The 25,882-nt window shown below is 44.4% G+C and overlaps 1 protein-coding gene across 3 annotated transcripts in view; it reads right to left on the reverse strand.

Moving 5' to 3' along the window:
* Positions 1–921: 921 nt before the first annotated feature.
* The window catches only part of znf385c (zinc finger protein 385C), a 136,708-nt gene continuing 111,747 nt past the window's right edge, over positions 922–25,882 (reverse strand). For all 3 annotated transcript variants that reach the window (XM_030408205.1, XM_030408206.1, XM_030408204.1), the window contains 7 exons: positions 20,315–20,425; positions 15,727–15,952; positions 8,810–9,187; positions 8,531–8,718; positions 7,038–7,136; positions 6,375–6,464; positions 922–4,175 (listed from right to left, as the gene is read on the reverse strand). In XM_030408205.1, the coding sequence (XP_030264065.1) occupies positions 3,945–4,175; positions 6,375–6,464; positions 7,038–7,136; positions 8,531–8,718; positions 8,810–9,187; positions 15,727–15,952; positions 20,315–20,425 (1,323 nt within the window). In that variant the 3' untranslated portion in view covers positions 922–3,944. The remainder of the gene's footprint in view (positions 4,176–6,374; positions 6,465–7,037; positions 7,137–8,530; positions 8,719–8,809; positions 9,188–15,726; positions 15,953–20,314; positions 20,426–25,882) is intronic.

Genomic DNA, 25,882 nt, shown 5'->3' on the forward strand with positions numbered 1-25,882 from the left:
CTGGTGTGGCGGCCTGAGGTGTAGAGGACATCGATAAATAATCCAAGGGCTCTCCTTCCAATACACAAAAGAATCTAGAAAAATGAATACTAACTGAGCTAAACAGATGAAAGCACCGAGTCCCAGTTCATCACATATGAGGCCGCTGCTCTTGGTTGGCTGTGGGGATGACCCGACACAGCAGAGACGAGCAGCGCTGTGTCACGAGCACATGTTGCACAACTGAGGAGAATTCATTATTCAATACCAAATCTTTGTGAGCCAATTCAAGCGGCCGTCTGTAGAGAATCATCTGCAGATAAAAGGAGATTAAAGCACATCAGCCACTCGGATGAATTATTCTATCACTTCTCTGCGTACCACAGATGCGACAGAGCTCGGACCCAGTGGCTTTAACTTGTTTCCATTAGCTCTCGCCGTCGTGTCTTGGCTGAACACCAGTCCCGCTGTCACAAGTTGTTTCCTAAAAATGGCTAGAAAATGAGAAGCTGCGGGTCGCCACACGAACAGATGCCGCGAGGGTGTTTTTCAGGAAAGCCGGTCTGCACCTGCAAAAAAAACCAGGATCTTTTTTTTGTTTCTACGTGGCTATTTCCAGACTCAGTTTTGATTATCTGATGAATAATTAGTGGTTTTGGAAATGATGGCGTTTTCTCTTTTGTTTTGCTTACTCTGCGGCAAACATAATTCAATCAGAGCACAATTCTGAAGCATCTTTGCAAATCTGAGCATTCGTCTTGTCACTGTGTATTCATTAGCAATCATCTGCCTGGGTCTTTTTTTTTTTCCTCACACACCCACACGCATATTGTTATTGCTCAAATATCAGTCTCAATAGAAGCGCTGCCTTCTTCTTCTGACGCGGGAAACACACACACACACACACACACACACACACTCATAGTCACTAAAACCATTTTCTTTTACAAGTTCTAAAAGCTTTATTTTCCAAAATCCATCACTTGTCCTCTCTATGGTACAGCACTGTAAGATATTTATTTTTTTTCAATCCATCCATGCGTACAGTGTTTCCTGCTCTCTAGAGCTATGGAGGGATACCCTGAATGGATGGTCATGTTAGCATTTGCTCAACCTGTCACCCCTGAGAAGGCCTGTCTAATGTGACTTTAGAGGATATTGTCCTAAAAAAAAGGCCTTGAATTACATCAATAATTGAGTCACCGTCCAACAAGGAGGAAAAAAAACAAAAAAACAAGCTCACTCAAACGAAAGTCTGTTTGAAACATTTTCTCTTGTACTTTTAAAAAAACATGTCGTAAATAAACAAAGAAAAAAAGAAAAGAAAAGAAAAGAAAAGGAAAAGCATTTTTTTTCCCTGTCCCTGTACGCTGCACAGAGCCTACAATAACATAACCTACTCTCTTCTATGATAGCAGTTCTTTATGATACAGATAACAATAGCAACTCTGATAAAATCTCTATAGTTACTCTATGGTTTTCTACATATAATTTGCCTTCTCTAGATTTCGTTATTTTAAGAAAGTTTCAGTTGTTTAGGTCAGAGTTCCCACTGAGCGACAGAAACGAACAAACAGTGAAGATTAAAGGCTGGCTGGTTCACTGAGTAGTGCGACTGGGGAGAATCACATCAGTATGGCGGCTGGGGAGACCCGGTGGCTTCGCTTACCCAGAGAGACTTGGGTGGGGAGTGGGTGAGGGGGTCCTTAAACAGAAAAATGTACACATGATCGTTTTGTAGAAGCACTAGTACTGGATGGCAATTACACGGTTTTCACGACAGATGGCACTGCTGAATCACAGACAACTATACATATTGCACAATGAGAAATGCATAGGACTCGCTCCATGACTGTAATGTAAGAGGAACACGATTTGTTTTGTAGAAGGAAGGATGATGTGTGGCGCCCTCACGAGACCCTGCCGACAGTCCGTGTGGGCGGAGGGAGGGCGTCAGCAGATATATCCTGGGTGGGCACATGAACAGCAATATGACAGTCGATGTTGCACTTGTGACATTGAAGTCCCTAAAAATCTCCGACGCGACGCTGTTTCGCTCAGTGGAAGTCGTACAAAAGTTCTCCTGCTCCACTTTAAAGAGCGAAAAACAGCGATGTCACGCGGCGCCGAAGCCCCCCCTCTTCCGCAGCGCAAGAGCAGCTATAAATGGAAAAAAACACATGGCCTCAGCCCAGAGTCACAACATGCGGAGGCTGACCATGAGCGTCGAGCATCAAGGGCAGCACCACGAGGACAAGCCCGCGTTTCACAAGTGACTCCGAGCTGGCAACTCAGAGTCGGCCCTTGGCTGTGTCGGAGCACATGATACATTGTTACACGTGTGTACAGTATAGAATAAGATAAAGCCATCGACACACTGAAAACACATCATAAACATAAACATACTGAATGTATTGCTTTTAAAATGTGAGACTGATCATTCTCACCTGATTGTTTTTTTTTTTGTTAGCTTTTTTTTTTTAACGAGCAAAAATTCTCACTGAAATCGACATGGGATTGTTAAAACATACACCTAGAGCAAAAGGAAAAAGAAAAAAAATAGAGGAGAATATCAACACAATTTTCATTGCTTTTGTAAGTAAATCAGTATTAAGGTGCTTTTAATGTGGTTGCCATGGCACTGTGCTTTTGTTCCCTCCCACGCTGTGTGCAGACACTGCAAAAAGGATGTCAATCAAGTACTGGCTGAGCAGCCTCCCCACCCACTGTCATCCAAACTTTCCTTCGAGCTCTGAATGCCATCACGTCCTCAAGTTATCCATCGTGTTGGCGTTATTTGTGTGATTGTGTGCGCATGTGTTATGGGGGGGTTCCCTCTTCTTCTTCGTCATCTCATGCAGAGATAACGACAAGGAAAATTAAGAATAACAGCGTGCTGACGACAGCGGGGTGAAGGAGGACGTGGAGGAAAAAAGAAGGGGAAAGATTATGATGGCATCCATAGCTGTAAGAATGTTTTTGTGCCGCGAGCGTGGCGAGAACATAACGTTCGGGCTGCATTTGCGTAAATGATGCACTGGAGCAAAAAAACAAACAAAAAAAAACATCGCGAAGACAGATTTGCAAATTGAAACAAAGTCAAGTTGACAAGCTGACCTTTTCTGGACCTTGATGAGTGCTTCATCCTGGGGATACAGGGAAGGAAATCTGGAGGGCTCTGACTCAGAGAGAAAGAAATGTGTTGATTATATGAGTTTAGGGCTCGGGGAAAACTGTGTTTGGGAGAGGGCCGGAGGTGCAAAATGGTGCTGTGTGGATTTAAACATATGGACAATCTGTATGTTGTTAGAGCTTCATATACCACCCGCATGTATCCTTCAAATGTTTTAATTCGTGCAGACAGACAGTTGTTTGATAATTGCCATATCCAAGATGGATCTGGCCTCAGATGATCCTCTAAGCTTGTTGACACCGGCTGGTCCAGTCATTCAGGAGGATGACTCGGGTTCAGCTGCTTTAATGAACTGTGATCTTCCCGCCTTTCATAAAACCCCCGAACCAATAAGTTAAAAACGTTTTTAAAAGAGCATCAAGTAAAGGGACCTTATTTTGTGGCAACCACACTAAACATACATCTAGACTTGTCTATATTTGTTCTCTAATAAATTACACAATAATATCAGAATCCAAACCACGTTGACCCATGAAATGGCTATAGAAGTGGCCTCTGTGCACCAGTCACTGTCTGGAGGCCTGTCCTCCTCCTTAGGTCATGATAAGAGGAGCAGAAAGAAGGCATGATGGGAGATCTTGGCCTTTATGATAGGAACAGCTCTCAGGCCTAACGGCCTACTGAGCGTCAGGACTTGTGCACTCTTTCCATCGTCAGTCAGGCGGGCTGCATAGTTTGCGTGTGGCCTTTGTTATGTGGGTCACACTGGAGGAGGGCCTGGGGTTTGGTAAAGGGACACGGGTGGAGATCAAATGAGAAGTGGGTCAAGTCTTTAGTAGGGGGAGAAGATGATGGGTGTGTGTGTGGCCCGCAGCGGCCCCGGAGCAGGCCGAAACAGTGCAGGGCCCAGGAAGGGGGTCTGGATGAAGGTGGTGGTGCCCACTGGGTGGCGCAGAGCCAGCGGGTTAGTCGCCACTGTGCACAGGGTTGGCTGGGTGAGGGGGCTGGGCAGGAAGCCAGTCGTCAAGCTCTTGGTCAGCTGCTTCTGCAAGGCCAGCTTGGTCTGGAGAAGACAGGAGGGGGAACGATGAGAAGAGCACAGTGAAGGCAGAGAACCTGCACCTGGGAAACATGCTTCCCCAACTCATTCGCCATTATTATTATAGAGGAATTCACTCTTACTGTATACATCACCCTGTGTTAAATACCATCCTCAGCTCGGCTCATGAGAGCTTGTTGCACGAACACTCATCAGATAGTTGATGCAGTAACTACAGTATGGACCCACCCCTTTATCAGACGGGGCTTAAATGGCAGCCATTTACTTACTTACTTAAGGATGGCTGCGATCTTTTCTGAAACACTTAACCCAGTGACCATGAAATCAATGCATGGACACTGGATGTGATTTTCTATGATGAATGCATGAAATGAAACCAAAATGCTGTTTCTACGCCCTTCTTATCAAACACTCTCACTTGTAGACTTGAAAGTTGGATTTAAAACCATTTCTTTTGCTCTTTCATAGAGAACAGCAGAGGTCATAAACTTTTCAAGCGATGGTTGTAACAGTTTTTCGACACTGATGAATACAGCACTTGCAAATACACACACTATTGCTCCCTTGTAGCATATTTAGCTTTTTTTTTTTCTTCAGCAAAGCAACCATTGTTTGAATCAAACTGGAGAGAGGGCACTTTGTTGCAATAGTTTTTATGAATGTTTTAATATGTTCGTCTCGCTGAGGCTCAGGGCAGCCATTTTAATCCAATCTAACCGTTGAGAATCCAAACCGACTACAGCTGCTGTCTCCTGCAAATGAGCAAAGTTTTTCAAGCCTACAGGGGGTCAAGTATTTGATACAGAAAAAGGTGAGGACCCCTCTTTTAGGAAACTTTTCACAAACACAATAATCCCGTGATACACAGAGGTCTAAGAGGAGAGTCATGCATCAGACATTTTCTTAAGATGCTACATATTCCTGTAGACAATTCAAAATATTTTAAATGACATTTCCCACAGATATCTACAACCTAAATCAGGTTAACCGGACTAAACTAATGTCCGTCCAGAGAGTTGTGAAGTGGAAGTGAAGTGTTTTCCCCTTTCTGTATTCCCATTTAAAAATTGCTCTTTAGTCCTCTTCCTTAAAGATGCAGTGAGCTTTATTTTCTCACTCATGCAGTGAATGTGAAAGCAAAAGTTCTGCTATCCCTGCCCACTTTATACAGTCAGGGTCAGGCAGGAAACTCTAAAAAGAGACGGTCCTGTCTGCTCGGGGAGGACACACGGAGCAGGATCGTTGAAAAATAAAAGAAAGGAGGGGATTGATGACAGCAACACAGACAGGAAGTTGGCTAAAACAACAACTCTTACAGCAGCTTTAACATCACTAAACAGAGAAAATGGGTTCTTTTAGATAATATATGGGTTTATGTTATGACGTAAAAAATAGTATAGTAATAGTATTTTATGTGTAATCTACAATACTGATGAGCCCCAGCTGCAACTTACAGAGAAGAGGCCTGTTAGAGGAACAAATCAGAGCAATTAAAACTAAAAATAGAATTTGTGAATAAACCACAATGTTGTTAGTTGCCGCATTAATTAAAAAGAAAGAAAGAAAAAAGAGGGATGTTTAATTTCCTTCATTGGATAGTGAGAGGAAATGTGATAACAGCGGTGGAGGCGTGCAACATGCGCTGTTACAGCTACGCTACAAAATTAATGAAAAATGGACAATGAACCTAAGAGAGTGAATTTGTGCTGTAGATTGTTTTATTATGTTTTTTATATATATATATACATAGCATAATTTTAAGCTCTCTGACTGGATTTCTCCCTTGAAATCCTTTTATTCTCCCAACTAGCACCTTTGCAAGTTTATTTAAGGAGCAGTTAGAGTTTCATACCAATGAAAGCCACAGAAACACTTCAACTGTGAGTCACAAAACCTTTTCTAAGAGAATATTCATCAGATTTTTTTTTTCCTCCAGAAAAACCAGAAGCACCTGAGACACCTCCTCCCACTTCACAACTCTCTTGGCATCCCCACATGCGTGTAAAATTGAGCAGCACCTCATGTTAAACAACAAGAACAAATACATAAATAAATAAATAAATAAATAACTAAATAACAAAAATCAATGGTTTCTTCATTATCTCTGCTCAGTCCCCTGCCCCACTTCCAGGCCTAAAGTTCAGCCATCTGAAGCTCTCGCCCTCCAATCCAACCCCAGACTCGGCCTCTCCTGCCACTGACCTGCGAGGAGAGGGAGGTGAGATTGTACTGGCTGAACGCTTTCTTCATGGCAGACACAGCAACGCCTGCATAGCCACTCCATCTCACGTTCTGTAGGATGGAGGAGGAAGAGGAGGAGGTGGAGGAGGAGTGTGGGGAGAAGGAGAGATGGGGAGGTGTGCATGTGACAGGAGCAGAGAAGTGATTAATCTGGAGTGCTGATTCAGGCTGCTGTTGTCAGAGCTGGTCAGTGGGGAGACAGCGGGACTATTTTAGACCTGTCTCAGGGGGGGAGGGGACTCACCGAGTACAACAGTGTGCTTAACCTCTATGACAGTGCAGGCACACGAGCATGCTGCCTCACCAAGACACAGGAGCCCCTGAGCGCGGCGTAATGAGATCTGTGTGTTTGTCTGTCGGGGGGGGGGGGGCTTGGGGTCAAATCAGTTAACTGAAACGTAGATAAATTAAATCTGGTGTTTAAAAATGCATTAGCTTACAAGCAAGGCTGAATTTACTCCTGGTTTTTTTGCTGTGCCAGTGTGTGTGTGCACGGCACGCTCGAGCATATCTGCTGTGTGAGAAAGGCAATTATGTGCTGTTTGTCTTCCTCGAGTGTGCGTGCATGCGCGCATATTTGCGTGACAGTGTTTTGTTTGTACGCGTCTTTGCGCCCAGACTTACCGCTAAGCTGGAGCTTGGCTGGCTCTTGCTGTGGGGGGTAAATTTGGGTTTGGGTGGTTTTCCGGCCAGCCTATCCTTGTGCCGTCTGCTATTCATGTGCTGCGGAAAGACAGGCAGAGATACAGTCAGCGGGGCAAACAAGCATCTGTTGTACCACAGCGGGGAAGAAGAAAAAACTTCAAAATGTTATGTGCTGAATTAATAATGGACACGTATTGAGTTTGACTGAAGTGCACTGAAATTACATCACATTACTTCCCAGCGCAGCCACACTCTGTCCTCCTCTGGCTGCAGTACTAACAGGCTTATGTCCTCCTGGGAGAGGGGATGTTTATATAAGCCTGGTGGAATGCATTTAAAGCTAAAGCAGCCCGGGTGCTCACTCATGCCAGCGTATCCCCCCGTATCTTTTCCACATTCCGCTCCACCGTTTTCCAAGACAATCCCTTCGCTCAGATGTAGCACTTAATGAACATCAAAAGGGGAGAAATTACTTCCCCAAACTGGTTTGATGCCAACGTAGTCGGCAAATTAAACACAGTAGCTTTGCAATTATGAGTGGTAAATAAACTGCCTGCTCACTGAAGAGCTTGGCAGTTAGTTACAGCGCTGGATGATATCTGTCTAATGTGGAGAAATAGCTGCCGCTTAAATGTACCCCTGCACTCACAGCCCTGCTTTCAATGGCTTCATTCATGTGGCTGTAAATGAAACTGCTGCTTTGATTTAAGCCGCTCCTCCGTCAAGGTTATGTTAAAAGTGGTCCCTTGAATAAGGTGTTCGAAAAACTCATCACTCATATTTAGCATTTTAATACACGTCGTTTTATTAATGGCTTTTATAATAGTAACATCAGAGGTCAGTCTGGTCTCAGTTCAGGATCTAATATCAGCCTTTTGATGTGCAAGGTAATTGCCGACTATGTGCAGGAAGTTCTGTTTTTAAATGAATTCTGTGGGCCACATCATCTGCGTACGGAGGTGAGGTAATTATATGCAACATTTTCTTTGCTTGCTGTGATGAGATTGGGCTCGAGTGCTGATTTCTGCGGAGCTGACAGAACTTCTGTGGCCTTTTTGAAGAAGATTCTAGACTGTTAGAAGCACTCTCACTCAGGACAATGTTGCTTCCCTCCTCATCTTTCGTTTCAGAAAGCACAAGAATGATAGCAGAAGACCCAGAGTGACAGCGCTTGTGATTTTATCCTCTTACTCTGATACTTCACAACCACAACGTTCTGATGTAATTTTGAGAGGCTAAAAGTTTCCCGCTGCGTCTAGATAGATTTCCGTCCAACCCGGCCTGTATCAGGGCCGATCACAGCCATCAAACTGATACGGTCTGATTTATTGACTTTACTCACAGTCTGATACAATGTTCTGTGAGCCAGTGGGATTTGAGCGTGGTTAGCAGGGTTGTATTGTAAGAAGTAGAAGCTGTGAGTATCACATACGGATAAATGCAATTCAACAGAAATATCAATGTCTTCTCACCTGGCTAAGCTGGGTCTCAGAGTTCACAAAGATCTCACACACTTCACACTGGAAGTTCTTGCTGGGCACCCCGACACTGCCTTTGCTGCCCAGCCGCTTGCTCTTGCAGCCGGCGCGGGTTGCCACTACTTTCCCCCTGCGTCGAGGCAGAACGCTGTGACCCTCCAGCATCAGTTTGTGCTTTGTACCTGGTGGAGAGAGCGGTGAAGTGGCAGGTTTGTAGTGGTTCAAATCAAATACAGATAAAGATTCAAATGCAAGTTCTTTTCTAGAAAGTACCGCTGTTATGTGCTTCCAGCTGAGAGACGGAGTTGACTGTGACTTTACAGACAGGACAATGAAGGTGAGCCTTGCTCTTCTTGGGGTCCTTCTCATCGTCTGTACGTGGCTCCCCATTTGTGCTGGATTCGTCTGCATGGCAGCCCGTCTCGGTGGTCGGGCCTGCGGCCTCGGCGGCGTCGGCGGCCTCCGGGACCTCGGGGGTGCTCGTGTCTGAGGCGGTCTCTGAGAGCTGTGAGGAAGGTGAAATCTGAGGAGGAGAGAGGGTGACCAGCTCCACCGAGGAAACCTCAGACACCGGTGTCAGCATAACTGAGCTCCTGGGACTGTCCTCCAGCTTCGCCTCCAGGTTGGTTTGTTCCAGATCAGACTGAAGAGCTGCATAAAGAGGTAGAAATAAACACAACATCAGCAAACCGGTCGCTACCAGCCCCTGTGGGAAAACTCCGGCTGTTTGGATGCTAAATACTCAAATATATTCACCTGCTACTTGTTAACTGTGGCTGTGGGTTTTTAAAGTTTGTTTTTTAAAGAGGCAAAAAAAGCTGCTTGCTGCAGTCGTTCATACGTAATGCATTAGTCTGATGTATAATACTTGAAAAATTGCATCAAGTTAATTAAAAAAGTTATTTAATTTATTCTAATAAACTCAATATATTCGACTTGGCATTAAATTATATACTTCACATCTAACAGTCAATGTTTTGGGGAAATCTTTTTTTGTGTGTTCATTATTTCTGTCTCTACACATGTAAAATACAGATTATGTGACACGTGTACGATGCCTCAGAGTTTTTTAAAGGCTGCTTTGTTTGCCTCTCATCGCTTTTAGTCGAGTTTTAAAAAACTAAGTGAGAAGTTGATCTCATTTTGAAACAACTCCCTGATTATAGGCTCTTTCCATTGCAGTTAAAATAATCCATGCTTGATTTCGTAAAAAAAAAATCAAAATCAAATCAATGAGCCTGAATAAATAGTGAGAATCTTGCACATTTAAACAACAAAACGCTCTTTTGATTAACTTTTTGAGTGCAATTAAAAAGTGACTTGATTCGCTCTCCAAATAACCGTTCTCTCCTTTAATGCAATATTTGAGCTGACATTAAGAGAGCTTTTCAACCGCTCGCTTTGTGGCGTTTTCTGATATAATATCTGCGTTTGTTTAAAGCCACGTGGAACCGACTAGATTAGCATTGGTTTAGGCGAGTAAATGCCATCAGCCTCCTTCCTCCTTCTTCCCTTCCTTCTCCTTCGCTCTCCCTCACTATTCAAATGTCAAGTGGACCTGGAGTCTCAGTCAATATAAACAAACCCATTGACTGCCAGGCCCCAGCCGATAAGTCACTGGAGTTCCATTACACGTTTCCCCTTCACCCCTTTGTTCTCCCGGGGGAGTCGCACACTTCACCCCAGAGCGCTGTGTGCTATACGCTCACTGAATATCTCCATTTCATTTGGTGCACACGCACACACAACCCCGCCACAATGAAACTGTGCTCCATTGATTTTCCCTTTTATGTCTCAGAGTAAATTCATCATTCGAGATAAGGGTCTTCCTCTCCCATTCCCCCGCTAAAGAAAAAGAACCTATATAGGAGCAAGATTAGGCAGTCGCCTCGCTGTAATGAGAGTGACCCCTGAGGGATTTGAGCTCCTCCGTTGGGGGGCCGGGGGAAGGTACGATCCCGAGCTTATGTGAGAGACGGGGGCCACCTGAGAAGCCTCTGGAGGGGAGTGATACTGATCAGTGGATTTAGCAGAAACCTTACAGAGGAAGACATGGAGCGCTGCTGGGAATCAAAGCCCTCTTAAATCCAAAGACTCACATCATGAGAGACCTCATCCAGCCAAGACTCATTTCTCTACTGACACATGGTATCTCTCATTTCTAAAAAAAGGCTTGAAGGGGCTCCATGTAACGAGTTGGATCAATTTACATGTAATAATGATTTTTTTTAACCTAATGTGAAAAACTCCCCAGTCTCGTTTCGCTGCCTTTACAAGCCTGTGGAAGATTTCTTTAAGGTGTTTAATTTTGCTGGACTGCGGATTTCTTTATGAAGTACTTGTGTCTGATTTTTCTGCAACTTCATGCAAACTTTAACACACAGCTAAAAAAGAAAAAATAACGAGTCAATCTTTTGCTTTCATATTGAAATTAGCACCAAAAAGATTAATCGATTAATCATGGAGTCAATGTTGATCATCATTTTAGTCATTTATCAAGCTACAACTACAAACTACTAACTACTAACTACTGGTTATTATGGACGCCCATTTTTGCAACATCAATTTGACGATGACACCTCCGAGAAATTTGTGATGGTGGGTGGCATTTTACAGACCGAAAAATATTCGCTTAATAAAAATAACCCACAGACTGATTCAGTAAATAACTGTAGTTGCAGCTCTGATGGGAAGTAGCGAAAAGAGCTGTTTTTTGCTGCAGACTGGGATCAAAAATGCGTGCAAAAATGATAAAAAAAATTACTCTCAGATAACAGTCTCCTCTGCCCTCTTCACTACAAAAGTATCTCTCTGTCTCCTTGTCACCCACTTGCTCTCTGACCATCTACATAATGAGAGAAACTGCCACCAACATTGGCAAACTGTCACACCAAAGGCCAGCGTAATGGCAGCACCAGCAGAGCCTCTGTTGAGAAGAACAACACAGCAGCAGCAGATTATGGATATTTGGATCAATGTTGTGCTGGCAATCGTCAGTTTTCTTTAACATGAAAAGAATTTAATCCACACTTAAATAGTCCAATCAAACGTGACAGGCTTCTGAAGAGATCTCAATTCAACTTTAATCACAGCTTAACAGCAGATGAATATGAGTATTGGTCTCATTATGCACATGCTTGCATACAGATGCAGACGCCGAGCGCACGGTGTAGCAGGTGAGCTCTGATCCGCGGCAGCCTCAGAACATAAACACATTCCCTGGAGGAAAAAGTCTTTGCCTTAAATCATCATTACCGTGGTGACAGACAGAGTCCCAGCAAAGACGGTTTTAAAATTGGAGTCAATCAAAGCTGAGGTTTGATTGATGCTTGTCACAGCTGATGCAGACCCTCTGTCTCCGGGCACCGGCCTGCTGCTCTCTAACTCACTCACTCACTCACTGTGTGCTCACTCCCTCCTTTGTAAGTCTGAGACATGGTTTATAAGCATCGATTAGTGCCTTTGTAAGATTGAAAATGTCGTCTCTGCTCTCCCACGACTCCCTCCTGTACTTGTTGTTGTGGTACCTTGAATGCGAATACCTGCAGAATGTTAAGTACTTTCTTGAAATGTGTTGGAAAGTTTTACTGTAACGTGACAGAATTCAGAATTATAAGGCAAAAAAAAATCACATTCTAAAGTTACACTGAAATGTCTAAAGGTGGGTTAGGTTTAAATCCAAAACTGACTTTGCTACGGTAAGGCTAACATGTTAGCTGGATTCACAACATTATGTGATCATGTGATCTCGCAAATCCATCTTGCCAGACTTGAATATATGCGCTCGTGGCCAAATCACAGTGGTTTGGACCAATCCTATGAGCATCCTATGAGGAACTGCACTGAAGTTTTTCCTCAGTGGAAAATGTGTTTCCACTCTCTCAACTAGAATTGGCGAGATTTTGATTTTGCCAACTGGCTCCGCTGCTGGTAGCGCTCTCCTGTTGTTGATGCGATTGGTTGAATTTAGCCTGTGATGGACGGATGATTCGTCCAATCCAAGTATTCTTTGAGAGTCTCTGCCCTTTTATAAACACTTTCCAAGGACGATTTCCCAAATGGTGCTGTGTAACAAACCATATTGCGAGTCAGGTCAGGAAGCATCAGGGTTGGGGCTAAAATCACTGCCTCATTAACGTGAGGTGAAAAACTGTGCTCAGTGCAGTCAGTGGGGAACGGGAAGAATATGACATTTTATGGGCCGAATCCTTTCACCCCAACTTCCTCTCTCTCCGTGGACTCCTGGAGGACAAGGGTCATGAGGCTTCCAGAGGGCTTTGCGGCATGAACACAAACATATGTTGTTTGTGGATATTTGCTGAAATGTCTCTGCGGAGAACAGTCTAAATATAGTTTAACTGACAATCTGTTGGACATTCCCATTGGTGCAGAAGTTGCCTTGGTAGATTAAGGTCCCACATTTGGATTTGGCCCTGTCATATTGCTTTCACAGTTATTATTATTGTTAATAATGTTATTGCACTGCTGATTCTCTTAAATGTGCAATATGCAACCTCTGCCACTAGGGGGCTCTCTATCAAAGTCATCTGAAGAGTGTTTTCCCAGAGCTGGGTAGAAAGTCGGGTGCAGAGCAAGACCTTCTGGAGGAATAAACACCCAGAGTCAAATCAGATTCTGCTCTGATCTGGAGCCATTCATTGACAGGAGGAGAGCTCAGAGGTTACTTTTTACCTTATGGGATAAAAAAAATGGATTTGTCTTCAATCGTATTAATCAACCTAACAACAGAATAGATCTGCAGAGTTTTGTTCTGATGACTGCCGACTGGAGCTGGAGGGGGTAAACTGTGCTTTACTTCATACAGAGAGAGAACAAGAGTCTATGAGTGCTGGATTGGTTTGTGCCGTTGCTTGCTAATGTTAGCTTACGGCCAATGGACAGTGGGGTTATCAGGCTGTTTGTGGTGAATAAACACTGCGTGAGCAACCCGAACACACACAAATGATTACTTCGCTTGTAGTGAATACAGCCACCACTGCCGATGGAAATATCTCTAATGCGACTCAGGCACAAACGTTCAAAGGTGAGGTAATGTTTTAAAGTTGTATTTGTGTAAAGTTTGGTCTCATTCACCGACCTCCCCATCCCAAAAGGAAGCGACTGGCTAACCAAATAAAATGCTTTTACACATACAAACATTTACACACCTAAACTAAATATACAACAGAGATCTAGTTGTTTTTGCTGGACATAATATATCTTTATCTATGTGGTGACAAAGCCTACATTTAATTACCTGATCCGGTCCACTGTGGCACTCGCCCAAACACACTTGGAAAGCAATGCTGTGACTCATCGTTTGTTCTTGTTTACCTCGGAAAAAGTGCTCTTTGAACGCCATCCAGCCGCTGAAAGTCAAAAGGTGGTATATAAATGGCAGTGGCCTCCCGCGTCTAAACGTTGCTATTATTCTAACAGTGCTGAGGAGACTGACCTTGTGGGCTAGGAGTCTGTTTATTCTGAGCCAGACTGACTGCTTAGAGGAGCAGCCGACAGGTGTGTTATTGGTTCCTGATGGCAGACAATGTGGGCATTACCCTCAGACAGCTCCCCACCAGCCTCTAGTTTCATGGCAGACATAACTCATTTCATAGAGTGTTAATTTGGAGCGCTATTCCATTACAGGTCGGCATTGTGGTGCATGCCACCACTGGCTCGCACTGCTGCATTTCAATTTCACATTAGGCCAATCACACAATTGGGCTTATTAAAAGAGTGTTCCTCCTCACAAAATTGCTCTGGAACTGTAAAATTATTCACAGCATAAAAACTAGCTATGACTTATCTACTTTCTCTCTCCAGTGACCCCCTTCCCTCCGTGCCTATACTCCTTCTCTCTCTCTCCGTCCCCTTCATTCATTTCCTCTTATCTCTCATTTTCCACTCATCATCCCATTTCGTCCCCACTGCTGCTTCCCTCTTTCAGGGCGCTCCTTTGCAACGGCGGAATATTAAAATGAGATTTGATGAGTGCGTTATCAGGCTCCCAGTCTTTTGTCCACTTTCTCCTTTCTGAAGGAGACTCTTAGTGCTCACGGCAACAAAAAAAAAAAACGAAATGCGGCTTGTCTGTGTGTATCCACGTGCGCGGGAGCATATCTACGAGGAGTACAAACTGTCTCCCTCTTCTATCAGTACCCTCGTATCTCTTCTCTAATATTCCATTGAGCATCCAAGCGCATTTTGAAATTCTGCTCAGATAGCAATCCTCTCCGGGGGGGGGGGGGAGATGAAGGATGAACTAGGAAGGTAGAGCGGCGAGAGAGGGGAAAACGGCTCTACCGCTGCTCCACCACCATCACCTTGGATGGATAAATGAAAAGTGTGGACCCAGACGAGTGCAACATGAGAAGGAAATGGGCTCACTCTGCAGTCAAAGTGCCACTGGAACAAGCCAAACGAGCCAAAGCTGCAGCCGTGTCGTGTGGAACATGACAAGTTCAACATCCATATTGTGCTGAAAGAAAAACCAACGCACTCTTTTAAAGAGCTGAAATGTCTGTATCTATACCACCAATGCAAAAACATTTTAACTCCTTGCCTTTGACTGCCCTTCAAATGAAAACTCGTGCCATTATTTTGCTCCCTCTCAACTTTCCCAGCACTGTGTGTTGTTCTTTCCATGCCGCACAAATACACCAATTCTGGCTCTACAACTACCCTCTCCATCTGAGATAGATCTGAGAGGGCAGAGGGGAGTGAACGGGAGGTCAAACACTGGATATTAAGAGGCAAAGGAGGTAAAACGACCCCAGTGTGCCTACGATCTTTCACAGCCGCCCCCTTTATTCACACAACATCTCTTGCTCACAGACATCCCACAATCCCACTGCTTCAGAGCCCTCCATCTATCAGAAAGTGCAGGGACAGAGAGCCAGGGCAAAGAGGTATGATTGGGGGAACGGGGAGTTTAGATTGCTGAGGTTTCAATGCACAGAAACACAGAGGGAATAGGAGGGCGAGATGGTGAAGTATAAGGTGTACAGGAGATGTAATCTCAGAGTGTAACAGCAGAGGGAAGGGGATAAGAGAGATGATATGGAGGAGGATGATGGCAGCGGTGAGAAGAGGAGTGGTGGAGAGAGGGTTTACACGGATGAAATGGAGCAGAAGGGGGAACCAAAGTATGATAGAGTTTTTTTTTTTCCTCTCTCTGTCTGTTAACATACTTGTTCCCTCCACCATGTTTGTATCCATGAGCGCAGGGAGAGCTGCCTCGGACGTGGACGTCTTGCTCCGGTCCCGATCTCGTTCACGATCGCGATCTCTGTCTCGGTCCCTCTCCCTTCCCGCGGACGAGGCCTCCCCGGCTCGCCGCTGCCTGTTCTTCTGGGCCTCCATGGCTTTGAGCTTGCGGGCGTGCTTGTGGCCCTTGTAGTGCGCCTCCGCTTGGTTCTGCAAGGAAAATGAGAGAAAACCGGGTTGGAAAGGGAGAGTGTTTGACTCGATGCCTTATCAGCTGGAGAGACGGGAGCCCACGTGCAATAAATGTTAAAATTCATGCCTGAATATTTGCTCTCTCGCGGGCATGCACAGGCTGCATGGAGGAGAGTCTGTTTTCACCTGATAACAGCGAAGGCACACTGGGAGGCCAGAGGTATAATTGCATGTGTAATATGCAACAAGAGAGAGGATCCCATCTCCACAACTACCCTATTAATGTGCACTGTGAGAGTCAGCCTCTGCAAGCCCTGGACGCGTTGCAATACATACTAATGTCACACACATCTGCAGACTCACAACTCAGACGCACTCTTACCGATTGCGATGGGCCAGCAAACACGTTCACACAAATTTCCTTCCGGGTGGATTTACCTCCACATTCTCATCATTCTCACAGCCCCTGTTCAATCCGAGAACAAAGCCTCTTTTGTCTGAGCAAGCGGGGGTACGTAAGAATATCAGAGAAATCAATAGAGATCACTCATTAACAGTGAAAACATCCTCTGGGGATCAGCTCTCATCAGCTCCTGGCCTGGATAGGAGTTAGGTATAGAGGGTAGGAGCAGAATTAGAGCTCTGATACATTATTGAAAAATCACCATACATATACACCATTCAGTAGCATTAGGTCTAAATGAGGATGCTCCAAATTACAGGGGCGATATGTCCGGATTTTATTTTAAAACATTCAAAGTTTGACTAAAATGATCGGCAGAATGTGAAGAAATTCGACAGTTTTGACGTTATGATGTCTACAGAAGTTAGCATGCTAACCAGCTAGCCCAGGCTCACCCTGGTCCGAAGCTCCAACACTAAACACCAACATTCCCCAGGACCCCCCAGTCCGGACCACTAGCTGCATGGCTAACGGGGGTAACTTGCCGACAGCAGCGACAAAGAGCAGCAGTTAGCGGTTCCTCTGGTGATTTGCTGCCCCCCCCCCCCCCCCCACATATTGCACCTTGAAATCTCCCCAGAAAACACAAATTAGTTGAAATATATGTTTGATCAATGAAATCTTCTGTTCAAGTCAAAATGGGAGAAAACCTTATTCATGTGGTCGCACAGGTTCCAATGTTGTACGGTGAACAAACTAGCTGTCATCCGGAAAACATCACATGCAGGCTTTCCGTATTTGTTTGCATCCCACTGGTGGGAAACGGCTTTAATAGGGATATTTTCATACCCACAGTGTTTAAAGAGATGGATGAAGGATTAAGTCTCTTTTTTTCCTAAACGGTGTATGTTTTGACAAGTGGTGCAAGGTAAGATGTTTCTCAAGGGCTGCAGTGCTTCATTTCGCGCTCTTATCCAGTTTTAATTCCCTGTGAAATAAATCATGCAAATCCTCCGGCGCCAAACAAGTCGAGTAAATAGACAGTGGACTTGGATTTGAAGACTCCTAAGTGTGGAATAAATACAAATGCAGACTCAAAAATGCTTGTTCATTAGGTGCAACATTGTGGATTTCTCTGATTACCTGATCATCAATGACACATTAAGTCCAGTAAGCAATAAATAAGGTTACATGTACTCGCTCTATGCAAACACTGGCGGTGTAGGGATGGTATCAAACATACAGGCTTCCCATTAGCGAGCCTAATGGTGCAATATAGAAGAGGCCTGTAACTAATGTGGCTGTCAAAGCTTCTGTAAAAAATCTCAAATACTTCGGTGCACCGTGTGACGGATCTACCGTGAAAAGGCTTCAGAGATTACCACCACCACCACCGGTCTCACTGTCCAACTGTGTCTCAGAGGAGGCAGTGGGACAAGGTGTGAAATGAGCTTTGGTTTTCAGATCAGCACCACGGCCAGCAGGGTTAAGTTCTCTTCTAAGGGATTCTTGATGTCCTGTGATTAAGCAACGTTACGGCTGAAAGTAAACGTCAGGCTATAATCTGGTGCATGTTCAGTGGGCGTGGATCATGGCTGTGAAATGGCTCTGAATCCTCTCTCCCAGTAATGAGTTGCTTGTAGCAGAAAAAAAAGTAACAAAGACATAAAGATGAAGTGGATGTGCCCGTTGGTTTTCTTAATTAAACAATCAGTGATCTGCCCATTTTGATTGCAGCGGCGCACAGAACCACACGGTTTCCCCCCCAAGTCACTGAAAATGAAGGACGGTGGTGAAAAAGACAAAAAATAATTTAACCAAATTTGCTGGCCTTAGTTGTCTGATGTTTTTCACTGCACTGTGCTATAAATATACGAAGGCTCATTATGTTCCATTATGTTAAGACAATGTAAAATTTGAACAACAGCAAGAGGAAAGACATGAAAATAAAATATTTATGCAGGTAGACGAGCAGCAGAGAGTTAAAACTCTCCTTCCACACAGAAAATGTTCTCACGTGCTGCAGTTTTTTAACTGCTTAACAATAATTCAGCACCATTACAGCTGGTTTAAGACCAGACCTTAATGATCAGAGTAATGCAAAAATATATATTCTAGACCCTGTCCTAAAAAAATGACACAACATTACACAGTAATTATGGATGATTATTATCTTTTTTTTTACAAAACAAATAACCCCCACATAAAACAACAAAATAAAAAAATACAATAAAATATCTTATTAACCATAATGGTATCCTCAAATAATGTAATTTGCTGTTTTTAAGGAAAGCATAGAGTTTTTTTTTAAATGTATTTCTGAGATAGAAAGTTTTATTGTGATGAGGATAACAGAAACACACACACACACACACCCTCGCTGTGAGCTAGCTTGCGGCTAATGTACAGTCAGGAATTCTGGCTTCTTGGAGCAAATAATCCTGTGGTCGAACTCGGTAGGTGGGTATGTTTCAGTAACCGGGCTTCATTCAGCTCGCCTCGGCAGCTCTACCGAATTTCAGATTGGGAGTCAGGCACTGCCAAAATGCTGATGGCCGGAGCAACACACTTTGAGCTTCACAATGGCTTTTTCCTGGAACTCCTGGCTCAGTCCTCTATTTTTTTACCCGCAGTATTTTGCACCTGCAACCACTACCCAACACCGAGTGCAGTGTCAAACCCCAGAGTACACCTCTATATCACTGCAGCTAAGGTGAATATTTGAATCGCTGGAGTTGAGCAAAAAAAAAACACGATTTTCAGCGGGTGCTCAGTTGAGTCTTTGGGGTCAATTTGTGCTATACTGAGCAGCAGAGACAGTTCTCTCCCCCTTTGAGCATTATTCGCAATGATAACTTGGTATAATATCTGAGCAAACTCTGAGCAGGGTGCACGGGAGTGTTAGGAAAGTACTCACACTCTCAGGGAGACAGATAAAGCGACAGTCAGACCTGACACTCCTCTTTAAGTCGGTGAGCAGACTCAGGGAATGGGATTTGCTGTAGTGTGTGAAGAGCACGTCTGAGTCTCCTCTCCCCCTCAGCTCCTTGTCTCCTGTGCCTCAGCCTCGCTTTGAAGACAGGGTCCAAAAAAAAAAAAAAAAAAAGTGTGTGTGTGTGCCTGCGTGTGTGTGTATTTTACTGTGCCCAGACATGCGTTGTCTTTGGGCTTCCTGCACTATTATCTGTTTGTTTTCGTGAATATGCATGAAATGTCACGGGATGTTTGCCTCGTGTGCATGTATGTGTGTGCGCTAGTGTGCGTGTGTACAGTATGCGTGTGTGTATTTGTGTGTGTGCCTATGTGTGTGTGTGTGTGCGTGAGCTAGAGGTGGCAGGGACGGGAGAAATGGAACGAGGAGCCGGGCGTGCTGCTTCCTGCTGGGGCTGCTGATTGTTTCTGCTCTTTTGCTGATAAACAGCAGCTCTCCCTGCTGTCTAATCCCTCATACCAAGAGACACACACACACACCCACACACACACACACACACACACACACACACACACACACTTCACAGTAACCAAACACACTTTTTAAACACACATAACTAGAAAAGAAGGACCAACTTTCGATTTAAAAGGTGCATTAATCTGTGAAAAGGCAATCCATTTATTTTCGTCTTGCATATGCAAACAAAGAAACACACATTTGCTTATTCACGCAAACACACACACACCCACACACGGGTGCACACACATGTACAGTTTGCACAAACATATTGAGTGAGCGGGGATGATAAAAGCTGAGGTAATTGAGGAACAGACACATTTTTAAAGAACAACATTCAAGAAGATAGCAGAGGCACAAAACAAAGAGATGTTGTTCTCCGAGGCTAGACTCACATTCTGCTATAGATTGCTTTTATGTTCTAAATTACACAGTCTGGCAAGTCGTCGCTTTCCCTCTCTTTAAGTCCCACAACCTCTTTATCTTTCTCATAAACACGAGACATAAAACCCACCGGAACATTTCTTACCGTTGAGTTAAAGCGCAGGTGGCAAATGTTGCAGGAGATAATCTGTTTCTTCTTGAGGGGCTGAGGGACGCCGAACGTGTGGTTGATCACCGCCTTCTGGACGGGGTCCATCTGAGAGACAGAGAACAGAGACCAGTCCAAACAACATTAGGCCCGTAGGATTTTATTTTCCCGAATGAGAGAATTCTGTGCAGCAGAACAACTTCACCTCAGAGGCGAGGTGAGCTCGCCAAGATTCAATTTTCAGTGTGGCCATATTCTATAAAGAACCCTCTGATACAATAGAAGACAGCGGGGCTCCACGTTCAAGTATCTCCAGTCACCACAGGATGAAAACTTAATAATTTCAGTTATTAGTGATGAATGTTATACTTTGATGTCAGTCCCTCAGAATCAGACGATCAATGTAACACCCGTGGTCCACTTATCTGCCTAATTAGACCTCCTTGTCTTAATTCCTGATTCTTCCGGAAAGTTTGAAAGAAACGAGCCATGCATTTTGTAAACTCTGGCGCGTTGTTTTTCCCGTTGATCGAGGGGGTCTTTCCAACGTCAGTCACATCAAAAGGCTGACAAGCACAGCACGCACAAACTCTCGAAGGGGCAGGGGGCATAAAAAAGAATGAATGACAACGAAACACTATAAACTGATCAATATTAGTTTATGCCAAAGATTCAGGGACGTTAAATTAACATCACGGTTGTACGCCTCCACACACCAAGTCAAGTTGCTGATCCAGAACTGGCGTTGAATAATGCAGAATATTATGATGTCACAGTGAAGCTGACCTTTGCCTTTTTGGATATCAGGTGTCATAACTTTTATCATAATCACTGTATGAGTATTCTCCAGTTATGACCAACAATGTGTCTTGTGAGGTCACACTGATCTTGACCTCTGACCCTTTTGACACAAGATTTTGTGCAGCGGTCCTCGTTTAATCGTGGATGTGTGTACCTAATTTGAAGAAAGTCCCTCAAATGCATTCTTGAGATATAGCGTTCACGAGAATGGGACACCATGAGGTCACAACGACCTTTGACCTTTGGCCACCCAAATCTAATCAATGCATCCTTGAGTCATAGTGGACACGTGTACCAAATCTGAAGAAATTCCCTCAATGCATTCACAACAATAAGACCGACTGACACTAAAGACAGACTGGTGGACAACCTGAAAACACGATGCCTTCAGCCACAGCTGTCACTGGCATGGAGGCATAAAAAGGCTTTTTTTTTTTTTTATTTTCATTCTTTAAAATTCACCAGAATGCAGCAAAGCCTGTAAAATCTAAAATTTGAGAAGATATTTTAGAAATCCTCCCTGGTTTAGAGCTCTCAAGGTTGGCAAGTGTGGTGCGTATCTGAGTTAGTCGAGCAGGTTCACGTCATGAATCTGTAAGAAGTGAAAACTTCACTCAGTGAATTAGCATGAGGTTTGCATGAACCTGTGATGTGATCTCAACACCTCTCTTCAAGCACGGTATGTGACTGACTTCTCTGACGTCAGTAGTTATTTTTGCTCCACACATCGAGCATCTTGACTATTGGCCATATGTCATATTGCTTCTATTCATAAAAAGTAAAATGCAAAAGTGCATAAAGAGGCCTATTGAGTTTCTTCTCATGACACATACTATTCATTAAACTACCACACGCCAGCTGATTCTGTTTTGAAAAGACACATCTTTGTGGTAATTCATATGAAGCAGTTTACACATGGACTCCACAAAAAGATGGCCTTCAAACACTCACATTCTCTCTTTGCTCAACACGTGATTGTTCCTCATGGTTTGTCAAAGCTGCTTCTATCCAGAACCTCTTTTTCACAATGATTTCACTTCTTGCTGGAAATGAACTTCGAGCCAGTGCTTTTATCGAACAGAATAAGCAGCAGAACACGTGGAAAATCCACGTGTTCTGCTGTCATTACAACAAATGATATTTTTCACCTCCAATCTGCTCCGAAACCATTTGTTGACAATGTCGATTCTTTGCACACAGGTATCAATGTAACACCCGTGCTCCACTCACAGGTGCCTCCATTTATCTGCCCAATTAGACCTCTTCTCCGGACAGAGGAGGCGTGAACACAATGCGATTGAACTTCCTCGTTCTTTAGTTGCACCTGCTAAGGTGTGATGACATTTTTTACCTCACCAATTGTCATTTGTGTAGCACCAATTATTGCCGGTAATTGTGATAAATTATCTATTTGTTTATTCATCTATTTATCTTTTTGTTTTATGACAATGAGGAGCATTCTTTTTAATGTCTAACAACATGATTTAGTTTTAGTCATATAAAAGCCCTCTCTGTGTTGTTCAGTGTTTGTGCTGTGCTGGCATCAGACTGCCGGCTCAGTTCTTACACCTGTGGGATATTTGAGTCACCTGAACCGTGACTCTGTGAGCACTGATGAAAATCTGAGTGAAACCATTTGCTGCCGGTCACTTTATCGTGCAGCTGAGTACTTTCTGTGGCCGATTACCAACGTTCACTCTTTCAACACATCACAGGCTTAAATAATGATAATGTCTGTTCCTGCTCTCACCACTACCAAAAACCAGAAACCCTTTTAAATTTCAAGTTAAATCCCGACCTTAAAAGGTACAACATGTAAGAAATGTCCACCTCTTGAATTCATACTCCAAAAAAACAGGGAGCAGCATGTCACCAAAGTAACCGATAACTGCAGTTAACAGCTAAGCTACCGTTAGCTAGTTAGCTCAGCTAGCCGTGCAGTAATTGGTCTGGTTAGCATGCTAACTTCAGTAGGTATGCAACTCAATACATAGATGTCTTTGAAATAACGTCACAGCTCTTATTTCTTATTTCTATTCTCTATTCTGTTGCTCATTTGAGATATTTTTCAAAACCTTTTTTTGGCTAAACTAAACTAAGTCTTACATATGACAATGTGTAAGAATGCGAGTATCCCGCCACTGTTCAGTAGAACAAAGTTAATATATCAGTGGGTGAACTCTCTTGTGAGTCTCTCATTAACCTCCTGACTCGACTATAAACCCAGTTTTTAGTTCACGGTTCTCTCTGTTCTTAACATGCCAGCTTTGTTGTTAAAAACCTCGCTACAGCTCATATTTTTATACAGTTAGAGTTCATTGTTATCTCCGAAATGTGACTGTGTAATACATTATGAATCATTGCAGTCCACGGGGAGGTGTTTCTGGAGAGGCTTTTGGGCAGACTAATTCAGCTTTAACCGTCTGTGAAAAGACTGCAGAGAGTCCCTGAACAGCAGACTATAAACAGCAGAGTGAAAGCCGAGGCTTCATTAGGAGGTCTGCGTGCCACGATGACAGCTGATTTCATTGCGGCACCCTTCAGCATGGTATCACATATAACAATCACCTTGGATCTCTCCCCGGGCTGGCACAGGGTCTGGCCCAGTCTATTCCCGTGCCTGCAGGGACTCAGGGTGGCCTGGCAGAGCGCTATTCTCACACTGACGCTCGCTGGATCCACTGCTGAAACTCTCTACTGCCCAGAGATCAAGGAGTGTTGGTGTACTGATGGCAGCGATGACGGCGCTCTGCCTTTCATTCTTATACACAAGCCTGAACAACATCGGATCCCTCCATCCCAAACAAAGAGCAGTGGCATGTCGGAGGCAGCTGCCTCCTCCGTGAAGAGGGGAGTCCGTTTACCACAGATTCCTGAGGGCCAGGTGTGAGAGGGGATATAAACACACCTGACACTGAACCCTCCAAGCTGGAGGTATATCTCTCCCTCAGGACTTTCTTTGCCTTTGTTGCTTTATTTCAGCCTCTTCAACATGACTCAAAGCTACCTCTGGGAGAAACTGACATCTCCCTTCACCGGCCGGAGCCTGACCACAGAAACCTCGCTCTCCCACTCCTGCTGCCCTCTGTCCACCTCAGCAGGGCAGGCTGCACACAGCTATTTGTTTTAAGACCTGAAGAATGTGCCCATTGTCTGTCCGCAGCCATCCTGAACCGACTGCTATAAATGCGTCTTTTGTCCGGGCCCTCCGTCCTCCCCCGCCATCCTGGTGCAGACAGAACTTATCCTGTGCCGGGCGGCTGACTTCAGTGCAGGTAGAGAAAAAGAAGGAGAAAGAGACACGCAGAGAGATGAGGAGAGGGCGAGGAGGGGGAGGATGTAAGAAGGGACACCAGGGGAACCGGAGGATATTTAGTTTGGAAGACAGGTGCATTCATCTTCCCCCCTGCACACGTCCGGCACAATGTGTGCCTTATCAGGGCTCAGAGAACCTGGGGCTCCCAGTTGAATGGACTTTGTGATTAATGCCACAGCTGTGCTGTCAGACTGTGTATTATGGAGGCTAATCATCTCCTCCCGGGACTGAAGCGACACTGATTTGATGTTATTTTCGCAGTTATCATAATTTGTGCTTTCTGGTTGCGGTAGATTCTACATCCTACCGTGAGATGTATTCTGTTTAACAATAGCCGACTGAATAGCATTTGCTGTGTAGAAGTTTGCTGCATATAATTTACTTTCTGTTAATATAGAACAGCTTTAATAAATGTTACTGATTTGACAACTATAGTGCCCAAAAATAAAATAGTACTTTAAAAGGTTCAGTGTGAAGCAGTGTGAATCTAGCGATGAGATTGCAGTTTGCATCTGAGCACCCGTGCATGGTTTTAGTTGGTCCTCGGTCCCGATAACCCCGCCCCCAGCCCCTGACGACAGCCATTCTTTTTCTCCAGAAAAGCAAAGTGTCGGTGCCACTCTGGAACCAGTTTTTCAGAAAGAACTAGTTCCAGAGTAGGCACTGGCTCTGAACCAGCACCTGAACAGCGGTATGCTAGATGCCACTGCACACTGGACCTTTAAACTCAGTAATTTGCTGTGAGCTGACACAGCCGTCACAGAGGCACGAAAAGAGCTGTGACGCAGAGGAGCTGGTTTGAGAATAGAAACGATTTTCCTGTTAAAAAATAAGCTTAAACACAGACAAAACACTGACCAGAGACCTACCCTGCTGCCACCACCGCTAATATAAATACATGCGTGTGTTAGAGGAACAAATGTCCTCCATGGTGCCTTTGCTGCTCGGCATGCTGAACCCCTCCATAGGGCAATACGGGCGACCCTGAACCGAAAGCAGTGGGCAGCAGAACAAATGAATACACTGTCTTCTCCACACGGCAGGCTGGAGACCCCCTACATATACGCTGACACATCATACAGCACACGTTTATATCTCATCCACCCCCTCACACATGTCCACCGCTGGAAGAAGCAGCCGGCCAGATGTCTGTGTGGCCCTACCTCTCCTCTGTCTCTCTGTCTCTCTCTCATCCTACCTTTTTTCGCTTGGTTTGAAAAGGTGTTAAGTGCACGCTGGAGCCAAATCTCTGGCTTATGTTTCATTTACAGACCACAGAACTGGGGATGGTTTCACAGTGCGCAATGAGGGAAGTGAGCAGCCTCATGCGCGTGCACGCACACACACACACACACACACACACACACACACAGACACACACACACACACACAGACACACACATCCAGTCTAAAACTAGTATCAAAGAACTCAGAAGTGCCGACACACA

Source organism: Sparus aurata, chromosome 23 (genome assembly GCF_900880675.1).
Source record: "Sparus aurata chromosome 23, fSpaAur1.1, whole genome shotgun sequence".
Classification (NCBI taxonomy): Eukaryota; Metazoa; Chordata; class Actinopteri; order Spariformes; family Sparidae; genus Sparus; species Sparus aurata.